Source organism: Ornithorhynchus anatinus, chromosome 1, assembly GCF_004115215.2.
Source record: "Ornithorhynchus anatinus isolate Pmale09 chromosome 1, mOrnAna1.pri.v4, whole genome shotgun sequence".
Classification (NCBI taxonomy): domain Eukaryota; kingdom Metazoa; phylum Chordata; class Mammalia; order Monotremata; family Ornithorhynchidae; genus Ornithorhynchus; species Ornithorhynchus anatinus.
In genome coordinates, this window is record NC_041728.1 from 70,397,982 (window position 1) to 70,416,281 (window position 18,300).

General features: G+C 43.2%; 1 protein-coding gene across 9 annotated transcripts in view; it reads left to right on the plus strand.

The window, feature by feature from the left end:
- Positions 1 to 18,300, plus strand: part of LTBP1 (latent transforming growth factor beta binding protein 1) — a 416,540-nt gene that overhangs the window by 384,912 nt on the left and 13,328 nt on the right. For all 9 annotated transcript variants that reach the window (XM_029058450.2, XM_029058420.2, XM_029058428.2 and 6 more), the window contains one exon: positions 492 to 662. In XM_029058450.2, coding sequence (XP_028914283.1) covers positions 492 to 662 — 171 coding nt within the window. The remainder of the gene's footprint in view (positions 1 to 491; positions 663 to 18,300) is intronic.

Genomic DNA, 18,300 nt, shown 5'->3' on the forward strand with positions numbered 1-18,300 from the left:
CAAGTGCTTAGTACAGTGCTGTGCACTCCATAAGCACTCAATAAGTATGATTGAATGAATAAGTGAATGAAAAGACTCTGAGCCCCATGTGGAACATGGACTGTGTCCAACCTGACTAGGTAGTTTCTACCCCAGTGCTTAGTAGTGCCTGGTACATAATAAAGCATATGATGAGTACCATAAAAAGTAAAAGAAACCAATCATATTCACTGAATGCTTACAGTGTACAGACCGCTGTTCTAAGTGCTTGGGAGAGTACAGTATAAAAGAGTTGATAGACATGTTCCCTGCCCATAACAAACTTACAGTTCTACAGTTGGATTCCTTATGCTCAAAATCATTCCTTGGTTTTTAGGGTTAATAGCCACAGCTCAGTAGAACGGGAACTCAGATTGAAAACCAGGCCTGCTCCATTCTTGTCCTCCAACACCATGCGTGACCAGCGTTTTTGAGGCGGGATTAGCAAGGTGTCATTGTGTCTTCTCTTTCAGAGCAAACAGAAGAAACAGACGTATACCAGGACCTCTGCTGGGAACACCTGAGCAATGAATACGTCTGCAGCCGGCCTATAGTGGGGAAACAGACCACCTACACCGAATGTTGCTGTTTGTATGGCGAGGCATGGGGCATGCAGTGTGCTCTGTGTCCTATGAAGGACTCAGGTAAGCCCTTCTAGGATCTGTGCACCGGAAGCCCTTCAAAAGCCTAGTTTCTACTGGTGAAGGCTGCTGGGAGAAGTGGAGGAGGAGAAGAAACAGGAGAGAGGGAAAGAATATTTGGATGATTGTAGGCACAAGGAGGCTGAGTAGTACTAATAGTTAAAGGTAATCTTAGCTGCAGGTTAAATGTATATAGGTCCAACCGGCTAAAAGTGGGGGTGCCAAGGGTTTGAGGCCACCATCACCTCAAAAGTTTTGGGGAGCTGATCCCAGGAGTCTGGGGACTGGAAGTCGGGAAGAAAGCCAGGGCCAGAGTTGATGGTAGCCGCTCAGAACTAAGGCAAGGATACCAAGATGGCCAGGCCCTGCTCTTTTGACTGTGCAAACCATATGTGAAGTAGGAGTACTCAGCTCTCAAAGCAGAGCAGAGCAGATTGATTATGCTGTGAGTTATTCTCTGGGTTGGGGAGAAGCACTGGCTGTAAACTTTTACTTAGTCAATTACCGCAGCAAGTGACAGAGTTAATCCTCCTCCCAAAGAACCTAATTCCCAGTGATCTGCAGACTACACAATTATCTTGTAATACAAATTGAAACTTGGAGAGGAATTAATTTGCAATCTCTTAGCAGCCTAGGAATCAGGAAACTCAGTTGCCTGTAGTTGTATTTAGGTGAAATAATTTTTTTATTGTGTGCCAAATTGTTCTTGTGGCTTTTAATATCCATAAGGGAAAGGGTGGTTGATAATCTAAACTGACAACTGGCTTCTATTTTAAGCAATTTTCCTACTTTGCTTGCCCAAAAATCGGTATCTGAGGTGGAGTTTTTCCTATCTATATCCTCCCTTTATGATAGAAGCAACAGAAGACCAGGGTGACCGTATCAATTCCAAACCGCTGTTCCTACCCTTTGCGTCTTACCAAGGGCCTTCCTCCGTTTAGGGAACAGTGACCAAGAATAACAGTGCAGGGCGAATTTAGAGAGTAAATCACTCCACATGTCGTCGGACTGAAGCATTAAAGTGATGTCGTTGGCTCAGAAGAGAGCTTTCACACCTCTGGTCCAACAGGTCATAGGTACACGTCCTGGCTAAGGCACCAGAGGAGTTGCATCTCATAACACTCAATTTGGAACTTAGTCGCTTTGCTACTGAAATAGGATACTGCAAAGTTAGGCACCCCCCTGGGGATCTAGAACATGTGCTAGGGGAAATCGATTGGAAGGTGAAGGATTGGGCCTAGTTGATTTTCCATGATGAAAGGGGTGTAAGCGGAGATTTAATGTGTTTCGGCTGCTGTTTAGAAGGACCCTACCAGCCATTTCCAGTGGCCTCCGGTTTCACTTTTCTTCCTCCCTCCCAGACAACAGGGAGGCGACACTATGCTATCTGTAGCAGAGCTCTGGTGGCCTGTCAGACAGTTTATTAAAGTGATGGCAAATTAATGCCTATAATAAAGAGTTACTGGTAAATGGAGAAGGGGGTGGGGGAGAGAGATGTTTTCCCTGGAATGTTTAAATTCCCTTAACCACATCTCAGTTGTTGGTTTTTTATTTCAAGCTGACAAAGTTTGCCCTTTTGCAACACCCTCCGTATAGGTTCATTCAGTCATATTTATTTAGCGCTTACTGTGTGCAGAGCACTGAACTAAGTGCTTAGAAAGTACAATATAGCAATAAAGAGTGAGAATCCCTGCCTACAACAGGGTGGCCTTGTGCTGCAGGATGAGTAGGACACAGTAGCTCCTCTAAAAAGAACAAGGAGATGCTTTTCCAAACTAGCACCATCCTGGTGATTTGGGCAGCAAGCTGTGGCTTGTAAGATCACTGTGGGCAGGGAACATGTCTATCAACTCTGTTATATATTAATAATAACAAAAATAATACTAATAACGGTCATATTTGTTAAGTGTTTACTATGTGCCAGACACTGTACTAAGTGCTGGGGTACTACATAGACCTCATAGTCTTAATCCCCATTTTATAGATGAGGTAACTGAGAGACAGAGAAGTGAAGTGACTTGCCCAAGGTCACACAGCAGATAAGTTGCGGAGCCGGAATTAGAACCCAGGTCCTTCTGTTTCCCAGGCCCATGCTCTATCCACTTAGTACAGTGCTCTGCACACAGTAAGTGCTCAGTAAATGCAATGGAATGATTGGACTGAGCAGATCACCTGGGTACCCAAGCAGCCCTAGGCATTGAGAGCTAGAGGTTTTTCAGATTTTATCTTCTTTCCAGATCCTAAGATTAAAACATTGTGTCCACTCCAGGATAACTTGGAGGGGTGTTACTCTACTTGGGCTTTTGTGGACATCCTCTTGGAGCTGAAAGGAAAGTCAGAGGCAGCTCAGGACTCTTGAGACCCTCCGATTGGATTTGGGATTTCACTGATAATGAACAGGTCTGCCTGGGATTCCTTTGTAGATCTTTGTCTAACACTCTTGAACCCAGGATCTCAAAGCATTTTCAAAACATTCTACGGTCCATATATTTAAGAGATATTCATATATTTCTTGCTCATGTTTATCTCAAGCCTAACTGCATTAGGTCAATGAGCACTTTGATAAAGAATTTTGTATTTCTTCACATAATTGCCCCAGGATTTGCATAACTTTTGAAACCCCCAAACAGGGGAGGGGTTATAGGTGAAGAAACAAGTCTAGAAACACAGAGAATAGGAGAAAGAAGAGGGGAAGAAAAAAGGAAGAGAAAAAGAGGGGAGAAAGAAAAGAAAGGTAAGAGGATACCTTACCATTTATATTTCCCACTTCCATATGCCACATAAAATAGGCAATGAATTACAGTAACTCCCCCTCCCTACTCCTCTTCCTACCCCTAGTGCAAGGACCTCTGTTCCTTAAAATAAAACTTTGAGGGTCAAGCCTGCTCTTATATTCTCCTGACCCTACCTTTGGGGAGTGCTACTATTACTGCTTAAAAGAAAAAAAAAAATTCCTTCTCAGGTATTGGGGAGAGGGGACTTAATACAGTAGGGGCAATGTACAGCCATTTGTTCACCAGATATGAGTTGTTATCAGGCAAACCCCCTGAAAGGTTTAAGGAAAATCTTCCTCTCAAACTGGTATGCTTAGTGGTAATAAGAAGTTTCTAGCCAATCAAAGTGGGGTCACCTGTCTTGCTGTCTTGCTGTTTTAAGACCCCTTAACCACCCTCCAGGCAGTGCAGGGAAGCCACTTTGATTCCAGAGCAGCAAGCACTACCTTGGAGAATCACCTGGAGGGTCAACACCAGTTCCCCCCCAAACCCTAGTCCTATTCTGGGGGCTCTGACAGCCAGTCTTTCACCTAAAGTGCCAGAGCTGCTTGTGGGGGTCCCAAAGATGGTCTGCATTATTCCCCTCCACTTTTGTCTTTTGCTGAGGAATGGTGTGAGAACATTTTGGGGGTGTAGCAGCCCTATATTCTCTTTCCCTATCCCTACAATGGGATGGATGAAAATACTACTCTGTGCATGTATGGGGATAGGAAAGGGTCTACTCATAGAAGTCTAAAATAAGTCAAAATAAGGCCTAGGATCACTCAGTCCATACCATTGAAAGACAGCTCTAGTGAAAGGGAAAGGCTCACCAGAGCCTCAGGGCCCAGGGACTGGCAAACTGTGGCAAAACATTTGCCTGAAACATCAAACTGGATAGTATGAGCAGAGCGCACCTGTGTCAGCTTGAACACTAACTGCCAAATGACCTGGCCAGAGATGACATCAAACTAGCCGCTCTGCACTCCTGGAGGAACAAATGAGGAGAATAGAACAGAATATAAAAAAAAGATAAAATATGGAAGGGCTGGAAAATGCTTACAGCTTGTAAACATAGTCAGAGAGCAGGGAAGCCAAGAATGAAACCTGGAATTCTTGATTTGAAATTTGGGTTCTAATGCCATTTCCCCAGGGCTGGGCTGGCTGCTTTTACCTCCCTGGTGCAAATGTTTCCTCCATCCCTCCCCTCTCCCACCACTTTCCCTTGACATCACTGCCCAACTCTTTTTTCTGATTTGTGGAAAGACATGAGAGAACCAAAGGTGTTATGGGTGATTCCAGTAATTAACCTTGAAACAAAAGGGTTTTACATTCTGCCCCTTACCTAGAGCATTGTGGGAAATTAACAAACATGCTTATTAGTATCATTGTCCTCAGATAAGATTAAGAGCAATGATATTAATAATCAGTCCATCAATAGTATTTATTAATAATTGAGGTATTTTTAAGCACTTACTATTGTACATACCAATCACTGTAATAATATTAATAATAATAGTATTTGTTAAGTGCTTACTATGTGCGAAGCACTGTTCTAAGTGCTGGGGCAGTTACAAGGTGATCAGGTTGTCCAACATGGGGCTCACAGTCTTAATCCCCATTTTACAGATGAGGTAACTGAGGCTCAGAGAAGTTAAGTGACTTGCCCAAAGTCACAGAGCTGACAAGTGGCAGAGCTGGGATTAGAACCCATGACCTCTGACTCCCAAGCCTGGGCTCTTTCCACTGAGCCATGTTGCTTCTAAGCATTGGGGTAGATCAAAGGTCATCAGGTCGGTTATAGTTCCTGTCCCACCTGGGGCTCACAGTCCAAGTAGGAGGAAGTAGGATTTAATCCCCATTTTATGGATGAGAAAACAGGCACAGAAAAGTTGTAACCCACCCAAATTCACAAAGCAGGATCATGGCAAAGCTGGGATCAAAACCCAAGCCCATGCTCTTTCCTTTAGGCCCCCCTGCTTATTGAGAGCCTATTTTGTGCAGAGCACTGTGCTAAGCATTTGGGTGAGTATAATAATATAGACTTGGTAGGCATGAACACTTTGCCCTCAAGGAGTTTACAATTTAATGGGGGAGACAGATGTTAAAAATATTGCCCATAGGGGAAGTGGCAGAATATAAGGAGCTGTCCAAAAGTGCTTTGATGTTGGGGGTGGGGTATCACAGTACTCGAGGGGTGCAGACTCAAGTGCATAGGTGACACAGAAGCGAGAGGAAATGAGATATTAGGGAAGGCTTCCTGAGGGAGATAGGGTTTTAGTAGGGCTTTGAGGATGGGAAGAATGGTGGAAACATACTGTTAACTCATTTTGGTCCCACTTTCTGAGTTCATTGATTTTTCTTGTGAAAAAAGAATAGCCATTTATGCCAACCCATTTGTCTGGGCATCTCTATGGGATTCTAATCTTTGGTATCAAAGGGATAGAAAATCCACACATCTGCTAGCAGTAAGCGTCTAAGACAAGATTTAAAGGGCTGGTTTATTGTAGTCTAGAAGTACATTTAAGGTGGCTTTAATGATATTAACTTTTGAGCCCTCCATTAAGCATTCGAGACCAACTTTCTTAAACAGTGAAGGTTTTTGGTAGGTAACTTGTGTTTCTGAAAATGCAAGGCACAGAATTCCATGTATTGCATTGCATTGTATTGTAATGCATTCCATGTATCTTCGAGTGACAATCCAAGTCAGTATAGATGAAACTGCTGTTCAAGGCGAAAGGATAGGTTATTGCAAAGATCAAAAACAGAAATGGTAGTGGCCTAGTGGCAAGAGCACAGGCTTGGTAGTCAGAGGACGTGGATTCAAATCCCAACTCTGACACTTGTCTGCTGTGTGACCATGGGCAGATTACTTAACTTCTCTGTGCTTCAATTCCCTCATCTGTAAAATGGGGATTAAGACTGTGAGCCCCATATGGGACAACCAGATTACCTTGTATCTATCCCAGTGCTTTGAGCAGTGCTTGGCACATTGAAAGGGCTTAACAAATATCATTATTATTATTAATATGCATATTATACACAAATACACGCACATATATATGAAAGTTGGTTGGTTAAAGAAAGTTCACTTGAAAGCAGGGCTATATGAGTAAGATGACATTTGGAGTCATCTGAAGCAGTTTCAAAGTCAACTGAGTTCTCATGAACGCTGAACAGAACCAGATAAGCAGCTGGTCTTTCTTTGGGAGTATGGAGAGCTCTTGAAATGTCAGTGGCCCCAAAGACTCTCCTGTGACAGTCTGAGATGGGCAGGTTCCTGCCTCCCCAGATGGTCTGGTCTTCAACTAGATAGAATATTGACAGAAATACTATATTCTGCCCACCTTGGGGTATTTTGACCTTTTTAAAAAAATGGTATTTGTTAGCAGTATTTATTGAGTGCTTGCTCTGTGCAGAACATTATACTTAGTGCTTGGGAGAGTACAGTACAACATAATTAGCAGACACATTCCCTGCCCATAGCTAGCTTACGGTCTAGAGGGAATATGATTTCAGAAAGGGAGAGCTGTGGTCTGGCTGAGTTGAAAGAAGAGTCTGGTGGGTAAGACGCTGTTGGACTGAGAGATGAGAACAAGGCATGGTGATTGGTTTTGCTTCAGTAGGATGAAGAGTTCAAGCTTACCCAATCTGTAGAGGTAGAAGAGAGTGTATGAGTAGGAGAGAAAGAGCTGACTGAAGACCTTAAAATCAATGGTCAGTTGCTTCTGCTTGGTGTGGAGGGAATAGGTCACCTTTGAAAGTAATTCACTTCCAAGTCTATATGATTTGTTTTCCACCAAATAAAGACTTTGGTAACATTAATTCTCCTGATTTGGAAGTGTTTTTCAATTCAATAATGTGTAGGATCCAGTGGGAATAGATGTGCAATAAATTAGAACCAATGGCAATATCTGTGTTTACTATACCTTTGCCCCATATAGCCATAGAGGAGAACTTCTTTGCCAAAATATGAAAGAATCGATTTCATTATGAGTCACTATCACCCTATTTATATAAGTAGGTATTGCTTCATATGAAGAATTTAAAAAACATATGGTCTATGCTGTTTTTAATCATGATGTTGCTGTCTTTGAGTGTAGATGGACTATCACTACTTAGGGAATAGATCTCGAGAAATAGAGAGAAACAAATAAAAATGCAAAGATTATGTAATAAGGCCCCATTGATTGTCTGTGACATTTCCAGGCTGTTTACTTTTATGGAAGGCATTTGTTTGGAATATCAATGTAATGTTCTGCAAGGTTGAATACCTGCATTGCAGTTAACAGGCAATCTGCCTTAAACATTAGGTGAGCATTAGTGGTTTCCTTTATTTAAAATATGTGTACATTGTCAAGTTGCTACTTGAAAGACAATGTCTCTATATGTGTCAGAATGATTAAAGGATAAGAAAAGAGGTCATGGGAGTAAAGGTAGGAGAAATGAAGGTTGCTTGGTCTAGAAAATCAATCAATCAGTTGTATTTACTGAGTGCTTACTATGTGCAGAGCACTGTACTGAGCACTTGGGAGAGTACAGTGCAACAGAATTAGCAGATATGTTCCCTGCCCATGTCTTAAGAACAGTTTCTGAATTTAGGAGGGACTTTCATGGGGAGAATGTCTTGAATTTAGAGAGCACTTCTCTTTCCAAAGCACTTTCACACCAGTGTTCCTTTATCTTCTCAACACCTCCAAGAGCTAAGGTGAGGCAAGGGCTATGGCAGCTGAGGTGCGGGGAATGCCCAAGATCACACAACAGGTCTGTGGCAGAGCTGAGACTAGAACTCTCATCTCCCTGACTTCAACTTTCATCTCCCTGACTTCCACATCTGTACCCTTTCTTCTAGGCAACACTGCCTCTGACCAGTTCCCCATGTTCACCAGGGGCCTGACAAGAGGAAATGGGCTTACATTAAAGCACAGGAAAAAATTTGGACAGAGAACTGGGGAGAGTTTGAGTCTAGGTGAAAGACTAGGACATAAGAAGCGGCATGGCCTTCTGGGTAGAGCACGAGCCTGGAAGTCAAAAGGACCTGGGTTTTTAATCCCCCAGCTCCACCACTGGTCTGCTGTGTAACCTTGGACAAGTCACTTCACTTCTCTGTGCTTCAGTTACCTCATCTGTAAAATGGGGATTAAGATTGCAAGACCCAAGTGTGACAGGGTCTGTGTCCAATCTGATTAGGTCGTATTTATCCTAGCACTAAGTATAGTGCCTAGCTCATAGTGAGTGTTTAACAAATAACATTAAAAAAAAACAAAAGAAAAAATGTAAGATGCAGGGAAGGTGGGAAGAGGCACTCAAGTGTATTTTCCTTTCAGGAGGAAAAAAGCATTGTGAACGAGCTGAATCAATACTTTTCCGAAGCCCTATAAAAAAGGATGTGGAAAAGCTGAAGAGGGTCCAGCGAAAAGCAACAAAATGAACTGCCAGGATGGAAAATGAGACTGAGGACCAAAAGCCTAGAGGGGTTGGGATTATTTAGTCTAGAAGAGACAACTGAAGGATGACTTAACTGCCCTCGAGCATCTGAAGGGCTATTAGAAGGAAAGCACGGAGCAGCTGTTCCCCATCTTTCCAGGTGATGGCAGGCACTGGAGGCAACTGGCTTAACTTAGAGCGAGATTTTCATCAGGCCCAAGGGAGAATTTCTCCTCAGAAAGGGTGACTGTTTACTGGATTGAATTACTGGCATAGACTAGAGTCACCACTGGCGATCTGTACGAATGGGATGAACGCTGACCCTTGGGAGGCATAATAGAACTGCATGGGGATAGTCGGGGCATGGAATTAGATGACCTATTGAGGTCCCTTGAGGCTAAGACCATGGGGTCGTTTTACTGGGTGTAAGTGAGACAGAGGAAGCTTCCATTTAACAGCAAGGGCTGCTTTGTTTTTGCTGAGCCATTTCTTCCTATGGGACACTCCCTGTGGTCGGCTCTCACTGAGTTCACTACATTCCATCAATTGATTGTATTTATTGAGTGCCTATTGCGTGCACAGCACTGTACTGAGCACTTGGGAGAGTACAATGTAACAGAGTTGGTAGATTTGTTCCCTGCCCACAACATGCTCACAAGCAGTTATGGCTGTCCAAATGCTTTTTAGCCCAGAAAGGGGACAATATGCCTTACTGAAAAATACAAATGAGATAAAAGTCCAAGGTTAGAGCTTAGAGGGATGAAGTGAACGTAAAAAAAAGTCCCTTTAACAGGATTGATGCTTTCAGAGAATAGAGCTAGGAAAGAGGGATGAAACCAGCAGTGATGAAGGCCCTTTAATGGGATGAATACTTTTGGAGAGTTAATGGCTTCTCAGTCCCGAGACAATAAAATAGGAACAGGCTTTTTTTATGACTTTTAGGTGCCCCCGACCAACATGGCCATTTAATGGAAAATGAAATAATTTGGCATTTAGCCTCAGAAATGATGACAGAATGCGCAGGAGTAGGGTTAGCTGAGATAATTCACTGTTCAGTACTTACCTCTGGTGTTCCCAGCAGAGTTTTTGTGGTGTCGAGGTTAAGGTTTTAGAGTTTGAGATGTTGGCCTTTCTTAGAGGTTTCTCGCAGCCTATTCTGTTATAGCTCAGAGGTTGTTTTCTTCAAGACCCTCACGTTCCAAACAACCTAGGTTGTAGTAGTGCCCCTATGTTTGGCATCAGCCATAACTGTTTCCTCTAACACCATATCAATTAAATCCAGAAAGCTGTGCATTATGTTCCTTACTTCTCTAATAGCATGTTATCCATAACACATAGTGAAAGTGTGTAGCTCTGTACGGTAAGTTCATTGTGGGCAGGAAACACATCTAACAACTCTGTTGTACCCTCCTGAGTGCTTATTACAGTGCTCTACACATAGTAAATGCTCAATAAATACTAATGATAGATTGATGTAGGAAAACTAGATGCAGGTGGACTTCTTTGTGTGACTAATAGAGGAAGAGAGCCATCTCAGACTGCTGTTTGAAGCATCAAACCTTTAGCTAGAGAGAATTAGGTTGAGGTTTTGTGAGGCGATAGCAGATGCCCACTCAGCCTGGCTCCTCGTTAGAGATTAAGGTTTCTAAATTTTCCTCTAGATGAAAAATAGGTTCCTCTAATCAAATCCATTTCTTGGATTTGCCTTGCTTGCTACCTATGCTGACTTGTAGCATCTTCTGACTCTGTCTCTTAAAAGTCAACGCACAGATTAAGCCAGAGAAAAGGTGCAGGCCGAGGCCACTGATATGCTACTCTGTGCAACTTCCTAAGCTTAGAAGCTAGGGTCTCTGCCCCACACTGCTTACAGGTGTCAAGAATAAAGAAACAAAAAATGTTACCATTTTTCTTAAACCTGCAAAGTGATGTTAGTTCATATTTTGGATGTCCTTTTCACAGGAATAGCAATGTGAGATTTACTGTGTGAGTCTTTATGTTTGAGTTGTCTGCCATTTTCAGATTCTGTCTGCTTTTGCCAAGTTTAAGAGGCATTCACTGTAAGGATTTTTGAGACTTCCAAAGACATTTATTCATTTTGTGCCTCTAAAGTCTGCAGAAACAGATCAAATCAGAATTTGCACTGAGCATCCCAAAAGCGCAGCAGGGTTGCTTGTTGCGAGGAGGGGAGAGGTCCCCCCCACCCACTCCAGTTCTGGTCTGGCTTCCTGGTCTGGCTCCAGGGCCTGCACCCTGAGCCTCACCCTCAAACACACAAATACATTCCAAATGCTCTGGACACATTGTGCCCTCCCCACTGGGAGTTATGAGGGAGAGATGGAATGTGTGTGTGAGAGAGAGAAAGAAAGAGAGGCAGAGAAAGAATAGGCAAAAGAAAAGGGGGCAAGCCAGGGGATCAGTCCAGAGGGTTAATAGCTGAGTGTGGAGTTTTGCCTTTCAAAGGGTAAATTCAGAGAAAGGCGATGAGGGAAATACATAGTGTTGACAGCCCTAAACTAAAGCTCAACAGTTTAGTTTTGTATGGTATTTAAGAGCTTATTAGGTGCCAGGTACAGAACTAAGCACTGGAGTAGCTACAAGTAGAATGGTGTAGTGGATAGAGCACGGGCTTGGAAGTCTGAATGTCATAGGTTCTAATCCTGGCTCTGCCACGTGTCTGCTGTGTGGCCTTGAGCAAATCACTTAACTTCTCTGTGCTTCAGTTACCTCATCTGTAAAATGGGGATTAAGACTATGAGCCCCATGTGAGACAGGGACTGTGTCAAACCCAATTTGCTTGTATCCACTCCAGCACTTAGTGGAGTGCCTGGAACATAGTAAACACTTAACAAATACCACAATTATTATTATTATACAAACTAAACAGATTGGATACAGTCCGTGTCCCACATGGAGCTGACAGTCTTAATCCTCATTTAACAGATGAGATAACTGAGGCACAGAGAATTATCGTAGTGTACAGGCATTTTCTATATGACCCCAACTTGGGACAGCCTAGCCAAAAACGAGTCAAAATACTTTTTACGTTGGCTGTCTTGCTCCTGGCTATGTTGTTATTTATTAATTTGTCAAGTGCTCACTATGTGTCAAACACGGTTTTAAGAGCTAGAGCTAGGGTAGCTACATGTTAGCTTGTTACATGTTAGTCCTACATGGGGATTACAGTCCAAGTAAGGGGGGAAGTAGGCATTAAGCCCCCATTTTTAACAAGATGAGGAAACTGAGGAACAGAGAAGTTAAGTAACTTGCCCAAGGACACACAGCAGGAAACTGGAAGAGCTGGGATTAGAACCCAGGCCCATGTTCCTTCCACTAGGCCATGCTGCTCCTCAAGTGGGAGATATTGCCTACACTAAATCAGAGTTCTCCTTTTTCTCAAATTTCCTTACTGTTGTCGTAAGGAAATAGGTCGCATAGATCCAGGAGAGAATTAAACGGGAGATAGTGTATGAAGCAAATATCTCTTTTCTATCTCAAATAATTTCTGCTCAATTAATTATCCTGGTCATAAAGCCCATGGAGAGAATGGTAAGTATTGCATGTGGACAAATAGAACCCCCCCCTTTTCTTTCTCAAATATTCTCTTTGATTTTTCAAGGGGGTGAGCTTTGAAGTTCCAAAAGGCAATTAAGCAGGAGATATAGCATGCAGCACATCTCTCCATTTCCACCTTAAATAGCTTCTGCTCACTCCAACAGCTAAACAGCTAAACCTTATAGTAACATGAAAGAAGCAGGTTGGAAATAGTGCGTGCACGAAATCAAATCTCGCAATTTCCTTCTCAAGTATTTCTCCTGCTCTCTAGGAGTTATGCCTTGAAGGCATAGGATAAGAGTGAGCAGCAGACATTGCATTAAGGAAATCTCTCCTTTTCCATTTCTTGTACTGTCTTTGCTCTCTCTTGGAGGTGAGTCTCAAAGACGCAGAGAGAAGCAGAGAAGCATTTAGGCCTTGAAGACCCAGGAGATACTTTAGCCGGAGATGTGGCATGAAGCCAATCCCCCCTTTCTAGAACATATATTCTCTCCTCCTTCAAGTAGTCAGACCTTAAAGACCCAGAAGAGACTTAAGTGTTAGATATTGCATGAAGCAAATTAAATCTTTCCTCCTTAAATATTTTCTTGGTTCTTTCAAGAAGGTTGGCCTAGGTAAACCAAATGAATTAAGCATAAAGCAAATCCCTCATTTTCCACCTGAAATATTTTCTCTACATGAAAATGTAGGCCTTAAATGAGAGAGAGTGCATGAAGCAAATCTCTCCCTACTGCCTCAAACATTCTGTAATCACTTGGGTATCCAAACCTTAAAGACCCAGTAAAGAAGAAAGTGAGAGATAATGCATGCAACAGTCTTTCTTTTTCCTTCTCAAATATTCTTGCAGTAAAAATGTAGAATATTTTCACTAACATTTCACAGGCAATTTTCTTCTTTCACTCAGGTATAAAAACTGTTGGATTTCTTAAATGGCTAGTTGTGAAATTTTCAGGAAACTTTTTTGGAGTTTTTCTATTTTTATCAGAAAAAAATAGGTTTTTCTCTCTCTCCATGTTCCTAGTCACAAAGACCTGAGATCGAGCTCTTCTTTGCTTCTGGAAATTTGATTCGTAGCCAAAAGAGTTTTCCTTTAACCATCTCTTGTCCAGTTACCCACAACTTGACCCACTGTTACATTTTCTTCTTTAACTCTCATTCTTCCAATTTTCTTTCGGTTGGAAAATCCAAGCAAATCGGTCTTTGAATTGTTTTTCTAGTCTTTTCCTTGGGCACAGGTGGTATTAGATCCAACTGGCTCCTCTGGGACAGGCCAGGGTAGCACCTTGGGTGGACATAGGTGATGCAAAGTAGGACCTGGAGCTACATAATATGGGGTCTTTGGAACAGCACAGTGCAGAGCTCATGCAAAGAGAGCAAAATCCATTTTAGGAGATGATTACATTCAGGAACATGTGGTCTGGCTGCACAACAACTTCGTAGACCTTCAACATGATGTGTTGCTAGAAGACTCTTTGTTGTCTCATAGTTATGTGACCCCTGAGCAAGCTTTATTCAAAGCACATCTCCTCCAAGAGGCCTTCCCCACTAGGCCCTCATTTCCTACTTTATTCACTGCCCTTCTCCCCCACGCAGCCCCACATCATTTTGGAACATTTCAATAATTCTTGTATTTCTGTAATATTCATGTGCATCTTCCCCTCTAGACTATGGGCAGGGAATGTGTCTACCAACTCTGTTATATTATACCCTTCCAAGTGTTCAGTACAGTGCGCTGCACACAGTAAGCACTCAATATTGCCATTAATGATGGCCATTCTGTCAAATATGCCCATAGCCATGTTGACCTTTTTCATTCTGCTTTCTTCTTTTCTCTACCTGGGCATCATTGGATACTGCCTAAGGAGCAGAATTTGAAGCAGCATGTGAAAATGATTGGTATAAGTCATTTCCAGATGTGGACTGATACACAACTCTGATTTTCTTTAATTTTCTTAAGATTTACTTGTGGGTCCACATCACTCACAAATTTGCTAAAAGTGAAGCAGTGTTGGCTAATGGACAGTGCTTGGGTCTGGGAGTCAGAAGGACCTGCGTTCTAATCCCGGATCCGCCTCTTGTGAGGCAAGTCACTTAACTTCTCTGTGCCTCAGTTCCCTCATCTGTAAAATGGAGATTGAGACTGTGAGCCCCCTGTGGGATGTGGACTGTGTCCAACTTGATTGTCTTGTACCTATCCCAATGTTAGTATACTATGTGTCCGTGACACATAGTAGCACTTAATACCTTAGGAAAAAAATGCTTCATAGACAGCTGTCTCAATTCTTGTAGCCTGTTGAGTTGGAAGAGCATCTCAGCGGATTGGTCTTGTTTTCAGATCCCTTTTTGCATCTTTAATTGTGGTGGCACAAAATAGACTCCACGGATTTGTAACGAGCCCAGAGTCCACCATCATTCTGCTGGTGATGGAGGGAGTTAGGACAGGGCACCTTCAACTCCAACATTTTGATGCCACCCCATCATGGAATAATATGGGATTTATGGGATTTAGTATGTTTCTCAGGAAAACTGAATTTCCATACCTGGTTTGTTTTGGGGGTTAATGCTTGGAAAACAGTCTAATGGTCTTGGTTGTGCTCCTTTCGCTTTTCCTGAATCTGTCACACTTCAAAGATTATTTTTGTTGTGCAATATTTTGATAATAATAATTCTGATATTTGTTAAGCTCTTGCTATGCACCAGACACTGTACTAAGCGCTGGAGTGGATGCAAGCAAATTGGGTTGGACATAGTCCCTGTCCCACATGGGGCTCACGGTCTCAATCCCCATTTTACAGATGAGGTAACTGAGGCACAAAGAAGTTAAGTGACTTTCCCAAGGTCACACAGCAGACAAGTGGCAGAGGCAGGATTAGAAGCCATGGCCTTCTAACTCCTAGGCCCAGGCTCTATCCACTACACCATGCTGCTTTACTGCAGTACAGGAGGTGCATGATTGATGCTGTCCTTGCCAGCTGCAGCAAGATGCCTCCATATGCCAGTATTTCCACCACAGTGGGACAGAAAGTCATTTTCACCTAAAAACTGTGGGCAGTTTGGGTTGTTGCAATATTGAAGAAGGTACAGTGAAGGGCAAACAAGATAATTTGGAGGTTGGAGAAGTTTCCAAAAAGATAGAACCTGAAAATATTCACCTCTTCTGTATGTAAAGATGGAAAAGACCAAGAGGTGATGAGATTAAAATCTTTACAAAGGGTGTGAGCAGGGTGAACATAATTGTTCATCACCAACTGTCACACCACCAGGATTAAGGAGGATTGCCTGAAAGATAATAGGCTCCAAACCAACAAAAGGAAAAATGTGTTGCAAAATGGAGGGGAGCCTAGGGAATTTGTACCATTGGAAGTTGTGCAGAAAGTAATGATAGGCTGAAGAAATATTTACCTACATTTTTGAATAAGCAATCCCTAATCAATGGAAAAATTAGAGATGGTCAAGATTGTGCACCTAATTATGTAGTTGGCTTTTTTAAAATTGTATTTGTAAAGCACTTACTGTGTGCCAGGCACTATATTAAGTGCTGGTGTAGACAGAAGATCATTCATTCATTCAGTCACATTTATTGAGCGCTTACTGTGTGCAGAGCACTGTACTAAGCACTTGGAAAGTACACTATAGCAATAGAGATGGTCCCTGCCCACAGTGGGCTAACAATCTAGAGGGGAAGAGACAGCCATCAAAACAAGTGAACAGGCATCAATATAAATAGAATTGTATATATATATATACATAATCCTATTATGTATACAGTTATACATAAGTGCTGTGGGGCTGGGGAGAGGGGGGAAGAGCAAAGGGAATGAGTTGATGTGACAAGGAAGGGAGGGGGAGCTGAGGAAAAGGGGGCTTGGTCTAGGAAGGCTTCTTGGAGGAGATGTGCCTTCAGTAGAGCTTTGAAGGGGGAAGAGTGATTGTTTGAAGGGTGATTGACAGATTTGAGGAGGGAGGGCGTTTCAGGCCAGAGGTAGGATGTGGGCCAGGGGTCAGCTGTGAGACAGGTGAGATCGAGGCACAGTGAGAAGGTTAGCACCAGAGAAGTGGAGTGTGCAGGCTGGGATGTAGAAGGAGAGAAGGGAGGAGGTAAGAAGGGGCAAGGTGATGGAGAGCTTCAGAGCCAATATTGAAGAATTTTTGTTTGATATGGAAGTTGATAGGCAACCATTGGAGATTTTTGAGGAGGGGGCGAAGGGAGAGGAGTGACATGCCCTGAAGGTTTCTGTAGACAAATAATCCGGGCAGCAGAGTGAAGTATGGACTGAAGTGGGAAGAGGCAGGAGGCTGGGAGGTCAGAAAGGAGGCTGATGCAATAATTGAGTCAGGATATGATTGTACTCATGTGGTAGTGGTTTGGATGGCGAGGAAAGGGCAGATCTTGGCAATGTTGTGAAGGTGAGCCCGGCAGGATTCGGACACAGGTTGGACACAGTTCATGTCCTACATGAGGCTCACGGTCTTAATCCCCATTTTGCAGATGAGGTTACTGAGGCACAGAGAAGTTAAATGATTTGCCTAAGGTCACAAAGCAGACAAGAGGTGGAGCTGGGATTAGAACCCAGGTCCTTCTGACTCCCAGGCCTATGCTCTAGCCATTCAGCCATGCCAAGCATTCTGTTGCCACCACTGAATTCAGAATACTGAGCCAATGGAGCACTATTTTGGTTTCTGTCATTTTCATCTGGATCAGGTTTGTTCAGGGGAATCCCTGGGGGAATCTAGACTGTATTCTCCTGTTTTGTGATGAGGACAGAGGCTGAGCCAGCCTTCTCCATGCTGCCTCAGACCCATTGAGAAGCAATGTGGCTTAGTGGAGAGACCACGGGCTCGGGAGTCAGACAGACCTGTGTTCCAATCCCCACTCCGCCACATGTCTGCTGTGTGACCTACACTTCTCTGGGCCTCAGTTACTTCATCTGTGAAATGGGAATTAAGAGTGTGAACCCCATGTGGGATAGGGACTCTGTCCAACCTGATTAACTTGAGCCTACCCCATCGCTTAGAACAGTGCTTGGCACATAGTAAGTGCTGAACAAGTAGCATTATTATTGTTACCCATTCATTCTGCCTTCCTCCTGTGCTCCCCCTATGCAGCCGGTGCTGCCCATCTAACTCCGGCTGCTCTTCCCGTTTCTCATCACCCCATCCCGGGTCCCACGTCAGCTGTCGCTTTTCTGTGGAGGGCCTACATATGGGTGGGGCAGAGAGGGATGGCAGCCGAGTGCAGACGCTATTGCAATGTGTGGAAAGCCTCCTGGGGGTCGATTTCGGCTGCATTCTGGGTGGCATGAAGAATGTCCCATGCAGCCATCTTGCCAACATCCCAACCTTGATCCCAATAACTCCACAGCTTTGAAACTGTGAGCAGGTCCCCGTTTCTGAGTTGCAACCAACGTACCTAACAAACCCATGGATGGAAAATGATCTCAGCTCTTAAAATGAGTAAACATTTTGGTGATCGTGTCGTCTCTCCGGGAAAATTCCAACTCTCTTTCCTTGAGTCTTAAGCAGAAGTGACAGCCGTTCATACTAAAGTTGTTTGCAGTTGTACACTTTCCAGTTTTCCCTCCAGGCTTGGGGAGTCTTCCAGGTTCCAATCTTCCAATCTTCTCCTGAAACATTTAATATTCTTCATGGAAGCGTTTCATACCAAGGTTTGTAAGGCCTTCATTTGGCTGCCAATGGTGAGACTTCTTGTCCTGAATGGTGAATGCTTTTGTTTTGAAGTGGGAGAGGGATGGTGAGGTAGGGAGAGTCATAATCCCTGGGGTAGAGGCATCTGGTCAGTCCATAGATTTCTTTGTGTAGTCAGAGGAGAGAAAAAAAATGTTAGTCTCTGGTTACTCTGTGTGGGACAGAAGGAATTCAGTCATTTATTCAATCATATTTATTGAGCA